General features: G+C 42.7%; 2 protein-coding genes across 2 annotated transcripts in view; one reads left to right on the forward strand and one right to left on the reverse strand.

Moving 5' to 3' along the window:
* CIAO1 (cytosolic iron-sulfur assembly component 1) overlaps positions 1 to 4,987 on the forward strand; it is a 44,122-nt gene extending 39,135 nt beyond the window's left edge. The window contains exons 6-8 of the mRNA XM_077469532.1: positions 2,337 to 2,538; positions 3,922 to 4,003; positions 4,094 to 4,987. Coding sequence (XP_077325658.1) covers positions 2,337 to 2,538; positions 3,922 to 4,003; positions 4,094 to 4,328 — 519 coding nt within the window. The 3' untranslated portion in view covers positions 4,329 to 4,987. The remainder of the gene's footprint in view (positions 1 to 2,336; positions 2,539 to 3,921; positions 4,004 to 4,093) is intronic.
* Positions 4,988 to 14,088: 9,101 nt separating this feature from the next.
* The window catches only part of SNRNP200 (small nuclear ribonucleoprotein U5 subunit 200), a 67,998-nt gene continuing 67,128 nt past the window's right edge, over positions 14,089 to 14,958 (reverse strand). The window contains exon 45 of the mRNA XM_077469531.1: positions 14,089 to 14,485. Within this exon, the coding sequence (XP_077325657.1) occupies positions 14,342 to 14,485 (144 nt within the window). The 3' untranslated portion in view covers positions 14,089 to 14,341. The remainder of the gene's footprint in view (positions 14,486 to 14,958) is intronic.

Here is a 14,958-nt window from a genome sequence, read left to right on the forward strand (position 1 = left end):
TCTGTGAAGATGCTATGTATGTCAAGACTGTTTAATGTACTAAGATGCGGTTGTTGGCGCTACCTGGTATATATCTTATTACTATACCCTAAGTCTTTGCAATAGAAAACAGTGGAATTAGAATTTTATATATATATATATATATATATATATATATATATATATATAATATAGTGCCTTGCGAAAGTATTCGCCCCCTTGAACTTTTCAACCTTTTGCCACATTTCAGGCTTCAAACATAAAGATATAAAAATTTAATTTTTTGTGAAGAATCACCAACAAGTGGGACACAATTGTGAAGTGGAAAGAAATCTATTTGATTTTTGAAACTTTAACTAATAAAAAAATTAAAAGTGGGGCGTGCAAAATTATTCGGCCCCTTTAGTTTCAGTGCAGCAAACTCGCTCCAGAAGTTCAGCGAGGCTCTCTGAATGATCCAATGTTGTCCTAAATGACTGATGGTGATAAATGGAATCCACCTGTGTGTAATCAAGTCTCTGTATAAATGCACCTGCTCTGTGATAGTCTCAGGGTTCTGTTGAAAGCCTTCTTGATCCCCTTCAGTCTGCATTTCGTCCTCAACATTCCACAGAAATTGCTCTCTTAAAACTAACAAATGATCTACTAATGGCCAAAACCAATCAACATTATTCGGTACTCCTACTCCTGGACCTCTCTGCTGACTTTGACACAGTGGACCACCCCCTCCTCCTCAAAAAAACTCCACACCTTTGGTCTCCGTGACTGTACTCTTCGCTGGTTCTCTTCCTACTTATCCAACCGCACCGTTTCTTACAACTCTACTTCCTCCTCTGCTCTTCCTTTCTCTGTTGGGGTCCCCCAAGGTTCTGTTCTTGGACCGCTGCTATTTTCAATCTACACTTCCTCCCTGGGTCAACTGATGGCCTCCCATGGCTTCCAATACCACCTTTACGCTGACGACACCCAAATCTATTTCTCTACCCCTCAGCTCACTCCCTCTGTCTCCTCACGTATCACTAATTTACTATCAGATATATCAGTCTGGATGTCACACCACTTCCTCAAACTCAATCTATCCAAAACCTAACTTGTAATTTTTCCTCCCCCATATGCCCCTTCCCCTGATCTCACTGTCCAAATTGATGGCACAACCATAAGCCCATCCCCACATGCCAAGGTTCTAGGTGTAGTCCTGGACTCTGACCTCTCCTTCAAGCAACACATCCAATCACTGTCCAAATCCTGCCGCCTCAACATCTCCAAAATACGCCCCTTTCTAACCAATGACACAACAAAGCTCTCAATTCACTCGTTGGTAATTTCTCGCCTCGACTACTGCAACTCCCTTCTCATTGGCTTACCTCTACATAGTCTATCACCTCTTCAATCCATCATGAATGCTGCTGCCAGACTCATCCACCTTAACAATCGCACTGTCTCTGCTACTCCTCTCTGTCAATCCCTCCACTGGCTTCCGCTCAGCCAAAGAAATTAATTCAAAATACTAACAACTACGTACAAAGCCATCCACAACTCTGCCCCCAGCTACATCACTAGCTTAGTCTCTAAATACCAACCCACTCGTTCCTCTCAAGACCTCCTGCTCTCTAGCTCCCTCATCACCTCCTCCCATGCTCGCCTCTCCAATCCTATGGAATGCCCTACCCCAATCTGTCCGCCTATCTCCTACTTTATTAGCTTTTAGGCGATCCCTGAAAACCCTTCTCTTCAGAGAAGCCTATCCTACCCACACCTAACAACTGTATTTTCATTTTCTCCATCAGCTCATCCCCCACAGTTATTACTTTTTTTGTTTCAACTTCACCCTCCCTTCTAGATTTTAGGCTCTAATGAGCAGGGGCCCCTAGTCCCTCCTGCGTTGATTTGTATTGTAAGTGTACTGTCTGCCCTCATGTTGTAAAGCGCTGCGCAAACTGTTGGCGCTATATAAATCCTGAATAATTACAATAATAATATTATATATGTTCAATAAATGTTTGTTTTTTTATTAAAATTAAGCAGAAGCTTTTGGCGGAATGTTGATATTGTTGGCACGTTCATAAGATGATAGTTTGTCATTCAATACATCTTTGTTCTACTAAGGCTGAGGTCTATTTGCCTTCAGCTACTGAGTTTTAGGGTCCCTCTTAATCAATTTATCTAATTTCCATAGAGTTCCAGATGTACTTGGTAATTAATGCTGATTAAGGTGGTTTCTTTACTTTTGGGGTTCAAAAAAAAAGTTCCAAAATAAATATTGTACTTCCCAAAGTAACAAAACTTGTTCTAGCAATGAGTGTGCTGTGCAGATTATACACAATGAAAGCAGGCATCCCATTTACTGTCTTCCTCAGCTTCTTGCTTCTGCCAGCTATGATGACACCGTTAAGTTGTATCGAGAGGAGGAGGATGACTGGGTGTGTTGTGCCACCCTGGAGGGTCACACCTCTACAGTTTGGAGCTTGGCATTTGATCAGAGCGGAGAGCAGCTGGCAACTTGTAGTGATGATAAAACTTTGCGCATATGGAGGCAGATTAAGGCTGAAGAGGAGCAAGGTAAGTTTATTAGGACGAAGAAGTATTTAAGAGTTTTATGCCTACAGGTAATATTATAAAGAGCTTAGCAGTGTTGTATGTTACACTGGAATCTAATTCTATTTTTTGTATTCTGCACTCTAAGGCTTCATTCTCACAAGGCGGATCCGCTGCATCAGAGTCCACCAGCTCAGCGGGAGATCTCTCCGTTGAGCCGGCGGATGACAGGTCCCGCTCTGCTCACTGAGCAGGGAGGGGCTTGTTGAGCGCCACTAGTTTCTATGGAGAGGTCGGATGAAAACGGACAGCATGTCCATTTTAGTCAGATCTCGCCCGATAGCGGCAGATCCGAAGGTAGGGCCATCCGTCTGATTTTGGCGGGTCGGATGTCAGTGGACATATCGCCGCTGACATCTGTCGCTCCATAGACTGGCATGGAGCGCCTGTTCAGGTCCGCCGTCAAAACTGACAGGCGGACCTGAACGGTTCGACAGTGTGAAAGGGGCCTTGAGGAGGATTGCACTCTGGCAAAGGTTTCAGAATTTTTGTGTCCCTCAAACAAGACAGAAAAGTATGTCACTGTTTGACAAAACTAACATTTCCCTTCTCTTTATGATCATCATCAAACACATAAAGCAGTGGAACCAATGGGGGGGAATAAATCTTCTCTCAAGGTTTGCATTAACATACTGTCATAAAAGGATTGAAGACATTTAATCTTAGTGCTTTTTTATGATGTATTTAGCTGTAAAATGATTCAAGGGCTTGTAGCCTTTGTCACATGGCACCTCATTAAAGGGCTTGTAAAGCTTTGTTTTTTTACCTTAATGCATATACACCTTGCACTCTCCGGCCCTCTTACCGGAGCCCTGAATCTCTGTGGACCTGATCCCGCATTGCTTTCCCCCAGCTCTTGTGGGCTCTTCATTGGATAATTGATAGCAGCGCAGCCATTAGCTCCCACTGCTGTCAATCAAATCAATGATGCGGCACACCATGGCCGAGTGATCCCCTCTGTAACTATGGTCGCCGAATGGATCACACGGAGCATGCCCGCAAGCTAACCCCCTTGGGAGAGCGCTTCCCAGGGGGGGTGGGGAGGGGTTAGCTCTTGCGGAGAGGAGCCGAGACAGCTGCTGAGGGACCCCAGAAGACAAGGATCGGGGCCACTCTGTGCAAAACGAACTGCACAGTGGAGGTAATATGTTAAAGGTTTAATTTTACATGTAGTCAATTCAACCAATTCAGGGCTACGAAATAGGAAAGATGTGAACTAACCTGAACCTGCTTGTAGCTCCATCCTCCTAACCTGGAGAGGCATCACCTCTTTACATATTTTTGCAGGTGCTCTACTTATTGGTTTTTAATTATGTGAAATAGCTTCTTTTTTTTCCCCCCCTGTAGGTGGAAGTAAAAAAGATCCAAGCTGGAAGTGTGTGTGCACACTGACAGGGTACCACACCAGGACAGTCTATGATGTTAGTTGGTAAGCCACCTAAAACAGTTCCTATTACTGAGATGTTTAGAAATACTTACGTTTTTGGTTCTGAACGTTTTCATTCTTTGTACCATACAGGAATCATCTGACTGGCTCTCTTGCCACAGCTTGTGGAGATGATGCCATCCGGATATTTGAAGAAGACCCAGGCTCTGATCCCATGCAACCAAATTTTTCTCTTACAGCCCACATGCCGCGAGCCCACGCTCAGGATGTCAACTGCGTAGCATGGCATCCCAAGGAGCCTGGGCTTTTGGCATCCTGTAGTGATGATGGAGATATGGCATTCTGGCAGTACCAGCGGCCAGAATAACTGACAATCAGGTTTAGGTGACTAATTATTTCACACCCAGTTTGTGTCTGAAACAAAGAATCCACATTAGTTAAAATACAGCATACAGTTGCTTGACACTTGCTGGGTTGATAAACATTTCCTCTTCATAATCCCAACTGCTCTATGTGGTGCATTTTCAAGATCTAGCATGTTAAATAACACATTACTTATGAAAACTGAGTGGTAATGCAAAACTCAACTCCTATTTTTCAGAAGCAGAATTAAAAGGTCTTTCAATCACTTTGCTGCAGCTGTGATATATGGTCAGCATGGCCAAGTAGCTGGTTTACCTGTTGTCTCCAGCTGTGGAGACAAGGCACATGGTTGTCACTTGTGTCCAAATGTTTTTGCGTCATAGCAGTACATGGAGAAGGCAGAGAAGAGCTGTTTATCGCATCACTCAGCTTCCTTAAAGTAGGAAGAACAAATGAGAAATTTTGCATCATGCTTTACTGGAACCAGAGCAGACTCTATTGTGGGTTGTGCTGATCTTTAATAGAAATCTGAGGAGGTTGCTATAACAAGATTATCACTTTAATATTGTATTTGTCCAGAAAACATGAAACCTAGTGTTTCTTAAATAGTCTATTACAGTGTGCTGTTTTAATATTATTAAAATGTTTACCTCATTGTTGTAAGATGCTGGCAATTTTTTTTTTTTTACCCCTAAAACCTAGGCATCTTTGAGTATAGATTGACGCACTGGGAAAACAGCTCCCCGAATTCTAATTGGTGTAGAGGATTAGTATTGCATAAACAGTGCAGTATCAAGGACATTTTTTTATTTTATTATGATCACTGAGTTGAAGAACCATAACCCCTTGGCGCCAAGCATATGCAAATATGTGGCCCCACTAGACTTTACTTTTTTTTTCCCATTAGGCCTCTTAAATGCATGTCTGTCTTTGTGCTTGAACCCCCAGCCCTCCCCTCCTGTGTTTTTTTTTTTTTTTTCTGAACGGATGAGAGAGATAACGGAGGACAGAGAATAAAAAAGCAGGATTTTTAAAATGGCTTAACTGTAAAAATCCTTTTCTTTCATGTACATCAGGGGACACAGAGCCATAGTACTTACTATGTGGGTTATAGGGCCACTGATGGGTGATGGACACTGGCACGCCCTAAGACAAGAAGTGTACTCCCTATATAACCCCTTCCACTACTGGGTGTCCTCGGTTTTGTAGCCAAGCAATACAAGTGTATACCAAGAAGGGAGGGACCTCTGTGTCCCCTGATGTACATCAAAGAAAAGGATTTTACAGGTAAGTTGTTTTAAAAATCCTGTTTTCTTTTCTTTCATCAGGGGACACAGAACCATAGTACTTACTATGTGGGATGTCCCATAGCAATGGCAACTAAAGGGAGGGAGACACCAAAAAAAAAAAAAGAGGCCAGAGGACTCATACTGCAGCCTGCAGAACACTGCGCCCAAAGGCAATATCCTCATGACCTTTAACATTGATTTGATAAAATCTGGTAAACGTATGAACTGAAGACCAGGGTGCAGCCTTACAGATCTGAGCCATAGAGGCCTAATGATGCACCACCCAAGAGGCACTAATCGCCCTGGTTGAGTGTGCTTTAACATGAAAAGGAGGAATTTTCCTCTTTAAGCCATAAGCCTGAATAATGATTTAACGAATCAACTTGGAAATAGTAGATTTTTATGCTGCCTGTCCCCTTTTTGGACCTTCGGGCAGTACAAATAAAACATCCGTTTTGCTAACCTGAGCGGTTGTCTTTAAATAGACTCTGATCGCTCTTACTACATCAAGGGAATGTAGTGCATTCTCTTCCCTAGATAGAGGCTCTAGGAAGAACAGTATCTTAGTTCAAATAAAAACCTGTCACCACCTTTGGTAGGAAATCAGGATGAAGACGTAAAACCACCTTATACTTTTGCATGATCAAATATGGCTCTTTACAAGAAAGAGCCGCTAGTTTTGATACTCTTCTAGCAGAAGAAATGGCAACCAGAAAGATTAACTTTCTAGTCAAAAGAACTAAGGGAATTTCCCATGAAGGTTCAAATGGCTGAGTCTGCAAAGCCAATGAGACCAAATTTAAATTCCAAGGATTTAGAGGTGCCTTGATAGGGGGATTAATCGTGTTACCCCCTGAAGAAAGCTACGCACCAGAGAGTGGGAAGCAAGAGGCCGTTGAAAAAAATACTGACAAAGCAGAGATCTGGCAGTACTCAAGGCCAGCTTCATCTCTAATCCCGCTTGCAGGAAATCAAGGATCCTACCTATGACATATTTCCTGGGGTGCCAACCCCTGGATCCACACCAAGAAACATATGCCTTCCAGACTCTATAGTAAATGATTCTGGAGGCCGGCTTCCTGGCATTAATCAAGGTAGCCACTAACGTAAGAGACAACCCACGATCCTTTAGAATGTGGGTCTCAATAGCCAAACCGTTAATTTAGCACCTGTAAGGTAGGATGGAATACCAGACCTTGTGCTAGAAGGTCTGGTCATAATGGCAGAGTCCAAGGGACTCCTACCGCCATCTTTATGATCTCTGCAAACCAAGATCTTCTGGGCCACCAGAATTACCTCCTTTCATACCTGCTTGATTCTGTGAAGAAGATGCGGAAGTAGCAGAAGTGGAGGAAATGCATAGATCAGTGAAGCCTGATCCCATGGGAAGACTAATGCGTCTGTTCCGCATGCTAGCAGATCCCTCGTTCAACACAAAGTTGTCGACTGTTGTTGAATCTGGACGCGAACAGGTCCACGTCCAGAATACCCCATTTCTGACATATCGCTAGGAAGATGTCTGGGTGAAGAGACCCTTCCCCCAGAAATAATTGTTGGTTACCCAAGTAGTTTGCCTGCCAATTCTCTATTCCTGGAATGAATATTGCAGAGAGGCAAGGTATGTTGTGTTCTGCCCAAGCTAGAACATAATTCACCTCTTTTTGGGCTGCACGACTTCTCGTGCTCCCCTGGTGATTGATGTAAGCCACAGCCGTGGCATTCTCAGACTGAATCCTGAGAAGACAATCCCATAGTCTGACAGTCCAAGACTCTAGGGCCAGACGTACTGCCCGAATCTCCAAAAGGTTGATAGCCAAGGTCTTCTCTAACTTGGACCATCTCCCCTGGACAGAATCTTCTTCCAGGACTGCTCCCCAGCCTAAAAAGCTGGCGTCTGTTGTCACTACTTTCGAGGAAACTGGTAGAAAAGATTTTACCTTTTGGAGGTTGCTGGATATCGACCACCAATTTAGGCTCTGACGTATGTCGGGAGCCAAGCGCATTGGAAAATAGAAGGCCTGAATATTTTTGTTCCAGGCCAACAGGATGGTGTTTTGAAGCAGTCTCGAGTGAAACTGCACGTAAGGGATGGCCTCGAAAGAGGCCACCATTTTTCCCAACAATCTCATGCACAACCGAATGGAAGGATTTTTCTTTGCTTTACTAAGTTGAATTAGTCATATAATGGAACGGATTCTTGTCTGGGGTAAGAATACCTTCTTCTGCATGGTATCTATGATGGTTTTAGGGAGGATTTTTCTAGGTTGAGTATCCAACCTAGAGATTCCAGGTAGTTTACAGCTGTGACCAGAGACTGAATGATTTATTAAAAGTAGATTGTCTAAATAGGCTAGGACCGTTATGCCTTGAGCCCTTAATCTGGCTAAGGGAGGTGCCAGAATCTTTGAGAACACCCGTGGTGCTGTGGCTAGACCAAATGACAGGGCCACAAACTGAAAATTATGATTTTCTATTTCGAATCGCAGAAATTTCTGGTGAGCGGGAAACATTGTCGCGTGGAGATATGCATCTTTGATATCAATTGAAGCCAAAAACTCCCCCCTCCTTGCAGGATGGAAACAACTGATCGGATTGACTCCATGCGAAAGGATCGGATGTTTAAATGCTGATTCAGATCTTTGAGATTTAGAATGTCTTACCTCTCCATTCGGTTTAGGAACTGTGAAAAGGTTTGAATAGAAACTTGTGCCCTGTTCCCCTAAAGGAACCTCTGATATCACCAACTGGGATAATAGATGACCTAGAGCTAGAAAGAGACTTTTTTCTCTGGATCCTTGGGAACATTTGACCTTAGAAAATGAGGCGACGGAAACTCTATGAACTCTAGTTTGTAACCTAGAGAAACTGCAGAAGCTACCCATCTGTAGTGACACTGTTCCTGCCAGATCTTTGAGAATTGCAGGAGCCTTCCCCCCAACCTGAGCGAGCGGGGGGCCCCCCCTTCATAAGGAGGTTTTAGCATTCTGCTTTTTGGGCTTTCAACCCCAAGATCTCTTTTGACCCTGGTGCTGCCTTTGGGGTCTTCCCCTTGAACTTGATGGTTGCCATAGAGACTGCCTAGGGGCTGATGCCCCTGGCACAGGTGAGGCAGCACGTTTAAAAGGAGAAATGTTTGAATGTCTTCTTTACTGGTAAAAGAGAGCTTTTCCCATTAGAGATCCTTTGGATGAATTTATCCAGATTGTCTCCAAATAGCCATTCACCATGAAAGGGGAAACTGGCTAAGAGCTTTTTACATGGTGCTTCGGCTGACCAACTCTTCAGCCATAGAACTCTGTGAGAATGCACTAGTCCAAGTATAAACCATGAGGCTTGAATGATAGAATCTTTCATAGCATCTACTGTGAAACATAGTGCGTCTGATACACTGGGCCTGCTGATCAGACAGAATCTTAAGTATCTCCACAAACTGTTCCTTAATGGACTGGGATACACCAATTTCATCAAGAACTGGCTGCGCTACTGAACTTACTAAAGACATTGCTTTTAGAAAAGTTCCAACTTTTTATCTGTTGGATATTTTAACATCAGTGCATTATCCACCGGACTTGTGAGATTCTTGTTCACTGAGGCGATTGCAGCATCATGTTTTTATAGAAATCCTCTTCCATAGGAAAAAATTTGGAGAATTTCTTTAGGAGGATAATATTGATTATCCGTATGTTCCCATTCAGAATACATAAGCTTTTTTTTAGCCATGCATGAATAGGAAAAGCATCCCCAGTTGGGGGAGGTTTTAATGATCCCAAATTAGAGGTGGCTCCCTCAAGAGCCTGTGCTGCAGGCAGCAAAAAGGTTGAATGAACCAATTTAGTAAGAGTGCACAAGCAACCTGTCTTATGATACTACTCCTTCTATATTAGGATGCTCGGAAGAGGATAAATAAGTATCTTCCAAATCTTTGGGAAAATCCACCTGATCCCCAGCCTCCTGCACCTCAATTAGAGGAATGAGGAAAAGATGATCTGCACTCCGGTGATTGTGCTTAAAAAAAAATGTAGTATTTATTAACAAGCCAGTGACCAAACACAAATAAGAAAGGTTGACGCGTTTCAGCCTATTAGGCCTTAGTCATAACCACATTACAGACATGAAACTTTTGAAATAAATAGTGGTTCTAAGGATCACATGCTTCCCCCATTAATTGACTGCAGGCAATTAAAAAAAAAAAAGGGGGGGGGGAGATCAGCTACACTACAAATAAGGTGATCCATATGTATGCCAATATTTCTCACACACCTTATAGTGATAAGAAGTACATGTATGCATGCACATATACATAATTAAAAACATTAGATAAAAACAATAATCTAGGTATGTGAAAAAAAAAAAAGACACCAGAGCAGGAAAAGAAAGAGAGAAGGCTCTGGGGAGAGGCATTCTTAATGTAAGTGCAAGTCCAGATCCCACCTCAGGTTTAACCCCTGAGGCTATCTAGTTTTTAATCTAAATATCCACCATGCTTCTCTCCCCAGTTGGAAAACAAAACTTGTTCCTCCCACCAACCCATTTAGAGATTCGCCATGGACGGTGAGAATCTAGCACCCATCGATGCCCCACAGCGCTGGACGTAATATACGCCATCAAATAAAAAATAATTATGCTTTAATAAAAGCTTAACAGAATGAACTCCTGTAGCTCTTGAGAGTAGGAACTATAGCATTGAAGATGATATTGGATGGCCTGCAATCCAGCACTGTGGGGGATCGAAGAATAAAGTGCCCTCACGTCCAGTGTAGTCCACACATGGGTAGATATCCATTTGAAAGATGTAATATGGGATAGGACTGTGCTCATATCTCTGATGTAGCTGGGCAGTCTGTGTACAAAAGGCTGTAGGTGTCGGTCTACCCTTTCTCCCAAACGCTCCAATAAGGAGCCAATTCCAGCCACAATTGGTATTCCCCGTTTGGGACGATCAAGTTTGTGAATTTTAGAGAGATGATGGAAGACCGGCACCACAGGTTTATACACATAGAGATACTCATCAGTTTTGGGTGACAGAACTCTCATACTGAAGCCCAACTGTAAGTGTTTTAAAAGGGTTGATTGAAAAACAGTAGTGGGATTGTTAGACAGGGGTCGATATGCATCACTGTCACTGAGCTGTGTGATGGCTTCATATCTATATTGTTCTCTGGTCATCACCACCACTCCTCCCTTATCTGCTTCCTTTATCACTAATCCTTTATTGTCTTAATTGCTGTAAAGCCTCTTTCTCTTGCTTTGAGATGTTAAGCTACATTGTTTCAATTCCCCCTCTATTACAGCCTGAAAAGTGTCTATAGTAGAGTTTCTCGCATTTACAGGATAGAAAAGCTTATCCCCATATTGTGATGTACTGCCTGAAACTCCATAGGAGCCCACATGCGATTCTGAATACAGCTGTTCTAAAGTTAATGATGCAGATAAATCCTGAAACATAAAAGAAACATGCAGGCAAACATCTAGTTCTGCAATTGATTGGTTTTGATCAGATTCACTCACCATCTCTGATGTCAGTGGGTCATCCACCTGTTCGTCTGTTCCCTGTTGAAAATGTTTCTGCAATAGGAGGTTCCTGATAAACCTGTTGGTGTCCAAAATGGTATTGAAAATATCAAAATGATAGGTGGGTGAAAAAGATAAACCCCGTGACAGCAGAGATAATGCAGAATCAGTCAAAACCTCATCCTTTAAATTAATTACTGAGGTGATGGTTGATGGTATGCTACTTATTTCCTTCTTCTCTGTGGATATCGCCGATCTCCGTCTTCTCCCCCCTCGTCTTTTCCTTTTCTTGCAGTGTGCCGTTTTCTGGTTGTTTTTTTTCTTTGGCTGCTGATATGTTGTTGAACTCTTGGGGTTAAGAATTCCATTGGGGCAAAAACTTGTCTGAAGAGATTTGGGGAGTGGACCCCCTCGGCTGTATCTGAAACTTCAGATAAGGAATCGGATGCCTCCGGTGAGCTGAAGCCCACTTTCTTAATTACACTGGCAGATCTGTGCTTTCTCCTGAGAATAGATCCATAAGAGGGTCCTGAGCACTAGATGGGGATCTGCTATGTTTGACCCCCACTATGGAGAGATATCCTAGCATCAATCTTCTTTTCCAAATGGTAGAAGAAAAAAAAACCTCTTGGTTGATCTATACAAGGACAGTTTGCCCTGACAGCTCAATCTGACCAGCCGCATCACTCTCAGAGGAGGATGACATTCTTTTGGAAATGGACTTGGTTTGTTGTGAAACCATTGACCCTTTAGATTAGAACCCTTAAAGGAGTTCCTGGTCCCTTTACCACTCATAGCCTGAAGCACAAAGCAGAGGCACTACCAGCAAAAGAATGTACACTGCTAGGTTATAGTCCTGCCCTATAAAGCTGCTATTAATGCCTGGTAAAGTATAATGTGTCAAAGGGAATGCCTGTGTCACCAAACCTGAATCAAGCCAACCTCCTGCTCATGTGTCCCTCCATAGCCAGCAGCAGCTACACACAGTGCTTTAACAGCTTCCTCCACGTGTGGCCTACGCCTGATGCAGTTAGCCACGCCCCCGTGCTAATTACATCCCCCTTTCTTTCAAAGGGCAGTGTCTTCACGAGCGGCAGACTTCAGGTGCAGGTGGAGAACCAGATCCCCCTTTCTTACTGGAGAGGAGAAATTAAGGCTTCTGACACAGCGCCGTTTCCAGCATCAGACGGTGAGAGCTCAATACAGCCCCCAGTGGTGACACATAGGCATGACATTATACCTCAAAAGGAGAAATTCTTAAAATCTCCACTTACCTTTCCTCGCTGCAGGGTTATCAGAAATAAACCCAATCTTCACCTTTCAAGGTGGGCTCCGAAACCTTCAGGAACAGGGGAACCTAGAGGTTACCCACAATCCTGGACCTACAACAGCACCCTGCCAGTAAAAACTTTATGGCCTTACTACCAAAAAGTACTGGATCCCAGGGTCCAGCTCTCTAAAACGAGAAGCAGTCGCAAGCAAAATCCTTGTTTCTTTAGACACGAGGCCCGGGTACCATTCCTTTAGCCCAATGAAAGGACATCTGAACGGATCCAGTCAGCATAGCTAGCCCCAGCAAGGATTGTTCCAGTGGACTACAGCACATCTTAGACCAGCCATTCTCAACCAGGGTTCCTCCAGAGGTCGCTAGGGGTTCCTTGAGCTGTGGCTGATGAACCACCTATTTGATGATACCTACAGAGTTCAAGAGCCAGCAGCCCGAGACCAAATGTCTTTTTAGATGTCTTTGCATTCTAACCACCACTTTAAGGGGGACATTCTTCCTATTGACCACTAATATAAGGAGCATTGTTCCTATTGAGCCCTGATGGTTTGGTTTTAGTAAGGGTTCCTCGAGACATGAAAAACATTTTTGGGGTTCTTCTAGGGTTAAAAGGTTGAGAAAGCCTGCCTTAGACACTGGCGAAAAAACTGAGAACTCCCAGTAGTGGGAGGGGTTATATAGGGAGTACACTTCTTGCCTTAGGGCATGCCAGTGTCCATCACCTATCAGTGGCCCTATAACCCACATAGTAAGTACTATGGCTCTGTGTCCCCTGCTGTAACAAAAGAAAATACCTACATCTAGGTCAGTGCCAGGGTTAGTGTTTGGGTCAAAAAAAAAAAAAAAAATCATATATAGATTTTTTTTTTTTTTTTAAATAGTATCAGTGTGTTTTAAGTAGGTGTGTGTGTGTGTGTGTATATATATATATATATATATATATATATATATATATATATATAAATATATAATGCACTAGTGTTTCTGGGTTGTACTATGGATACAAACATACACATATGTGGTATCGCTACGAACGTCAGGAGCAGAATTTATTTTGGGTTGTTCTTTGATGGAAGGTTCTGGTAGTAGCAAGAAATATACAGATTCATTTTTAAAAATTAGATTTCCTCCCGCTTCCTGTTGTCTCCCCCAGTTTTTAAGTTGGATGTTTATAACCTAGGGACTTGCCTGTAGCCCACAAAGTAGTTATGATATATACAGGTTTACTAACACGTCAAAGTTTTTACCCTTAGGTGTGAATGGGGTTAAAGTGGATGTAAAGCCCACTTTTTAACTTGTGCCTATAGGTAATCCTATACTAAGGCTTACCTGTAAGTACCATGAGAATATCTCCTAAACTTGCACCGTTTAGGAGATATTCACAGGGGATGCAGCTGGTGATGTCACTGGTGTATGCTCTCTGAAGAGATGGCATACCTGCGCTGTTCCTTCAGAGTTCATGTGTGCATGTTCGGGAGTGAATTTATCATGGCCCTGACAATTCATACAATCGGAAGGAAGACTGGAGGGCTCTGTGTGCATGCAAGTCTTGTCAGAATATGCGATCATGCAGTGCATACTAGCAAATTATGGCATAACGCTGCATGGGGCCCAATTTTTTATTTTGGGGTGGTTTACTACTGCTTTAAGACATGCTGACAAAATAAAACTCAAGAACATGTAACAAAAAAGTTTATTTTATACTTTTTCACAGAAAGAAAACATGACAAGAGTCAAACTTCTGTTACTATTAATAATAGCACTGAGCTACTCCATACATATTACCTGCTGTCACAGTAATATCACATTTAAAAGTTTCTATTTACAACAATCTGTACTGTGCCTAGAATTGCCCACACAAGGCATTGGTATGCAATGACAAACACTAACAGTTGGCATTTACTCCTCCACAAAGGCAATTGATGAAAGATCTTAATCGGAGTCACTGTCACTCTCTGCCTCTTTCACATCTACACTGAACTTGTACTCCTGGTCACAGCCCATGTAAGCATCGCTCATAAAGTACAATGTATAATTGTGTGTTCCAGTGGCTGGAGCCACAAAATCCAGTTTTACCTAGTGGCAGAAAGAAAAGAAAAAAAAAAGCTGTGTTAGAACACCTCAAAAGAAATAAACATTCAAATTAAGTTCTATACTAAAGCTGGTGCACAAAGGTGTCTGCAAAAGTGAAGTACAGCATCTTTCTAAATATATGCAAACCTTGACCTTCTGAAAGTTGAGATAGACACCCGTTCCTCTCCCACATGACTGCACTAAGAACCGTAGACTGTGAGGCCAGGGGTATATGTATCTAATAACTGATTTAGGGTGTATTAAAAATGCATATTTAGACCCCTTTCACACTTGTGCAACTTAAAACTGCAAAGTCACATGACAAGTCGTACCCCATGAGTACCATTCATATCTGTGCAACTTCAAATCACAGAACTACTTTGCTGCGACTTGAGGTCCATAGACCTCAAGATTACACAGGCATTGCTTCAAGTCACAGCAAAATCCACAACTTTAAGGTTGCACAAGTGTGAATA

This window comes from Lithobates pipiens, unplaced genomic scaffold (assembly GCF_037356315.1).
Source record: "Lithobates pipiens isolate NorthernLeopardFrog02 unplaced genomic scaffold, aLitPip1_a1.2 Scaffold_8, whole genome shotgun sequence".
In the NCBI taxonomy this organism is placed as follows: domain Eukaryota; kingdom Metazoa; phylum Chordata; class Amphibia; order Anura; family Ranidae; genus Lithobates; species Lithobates pipiens.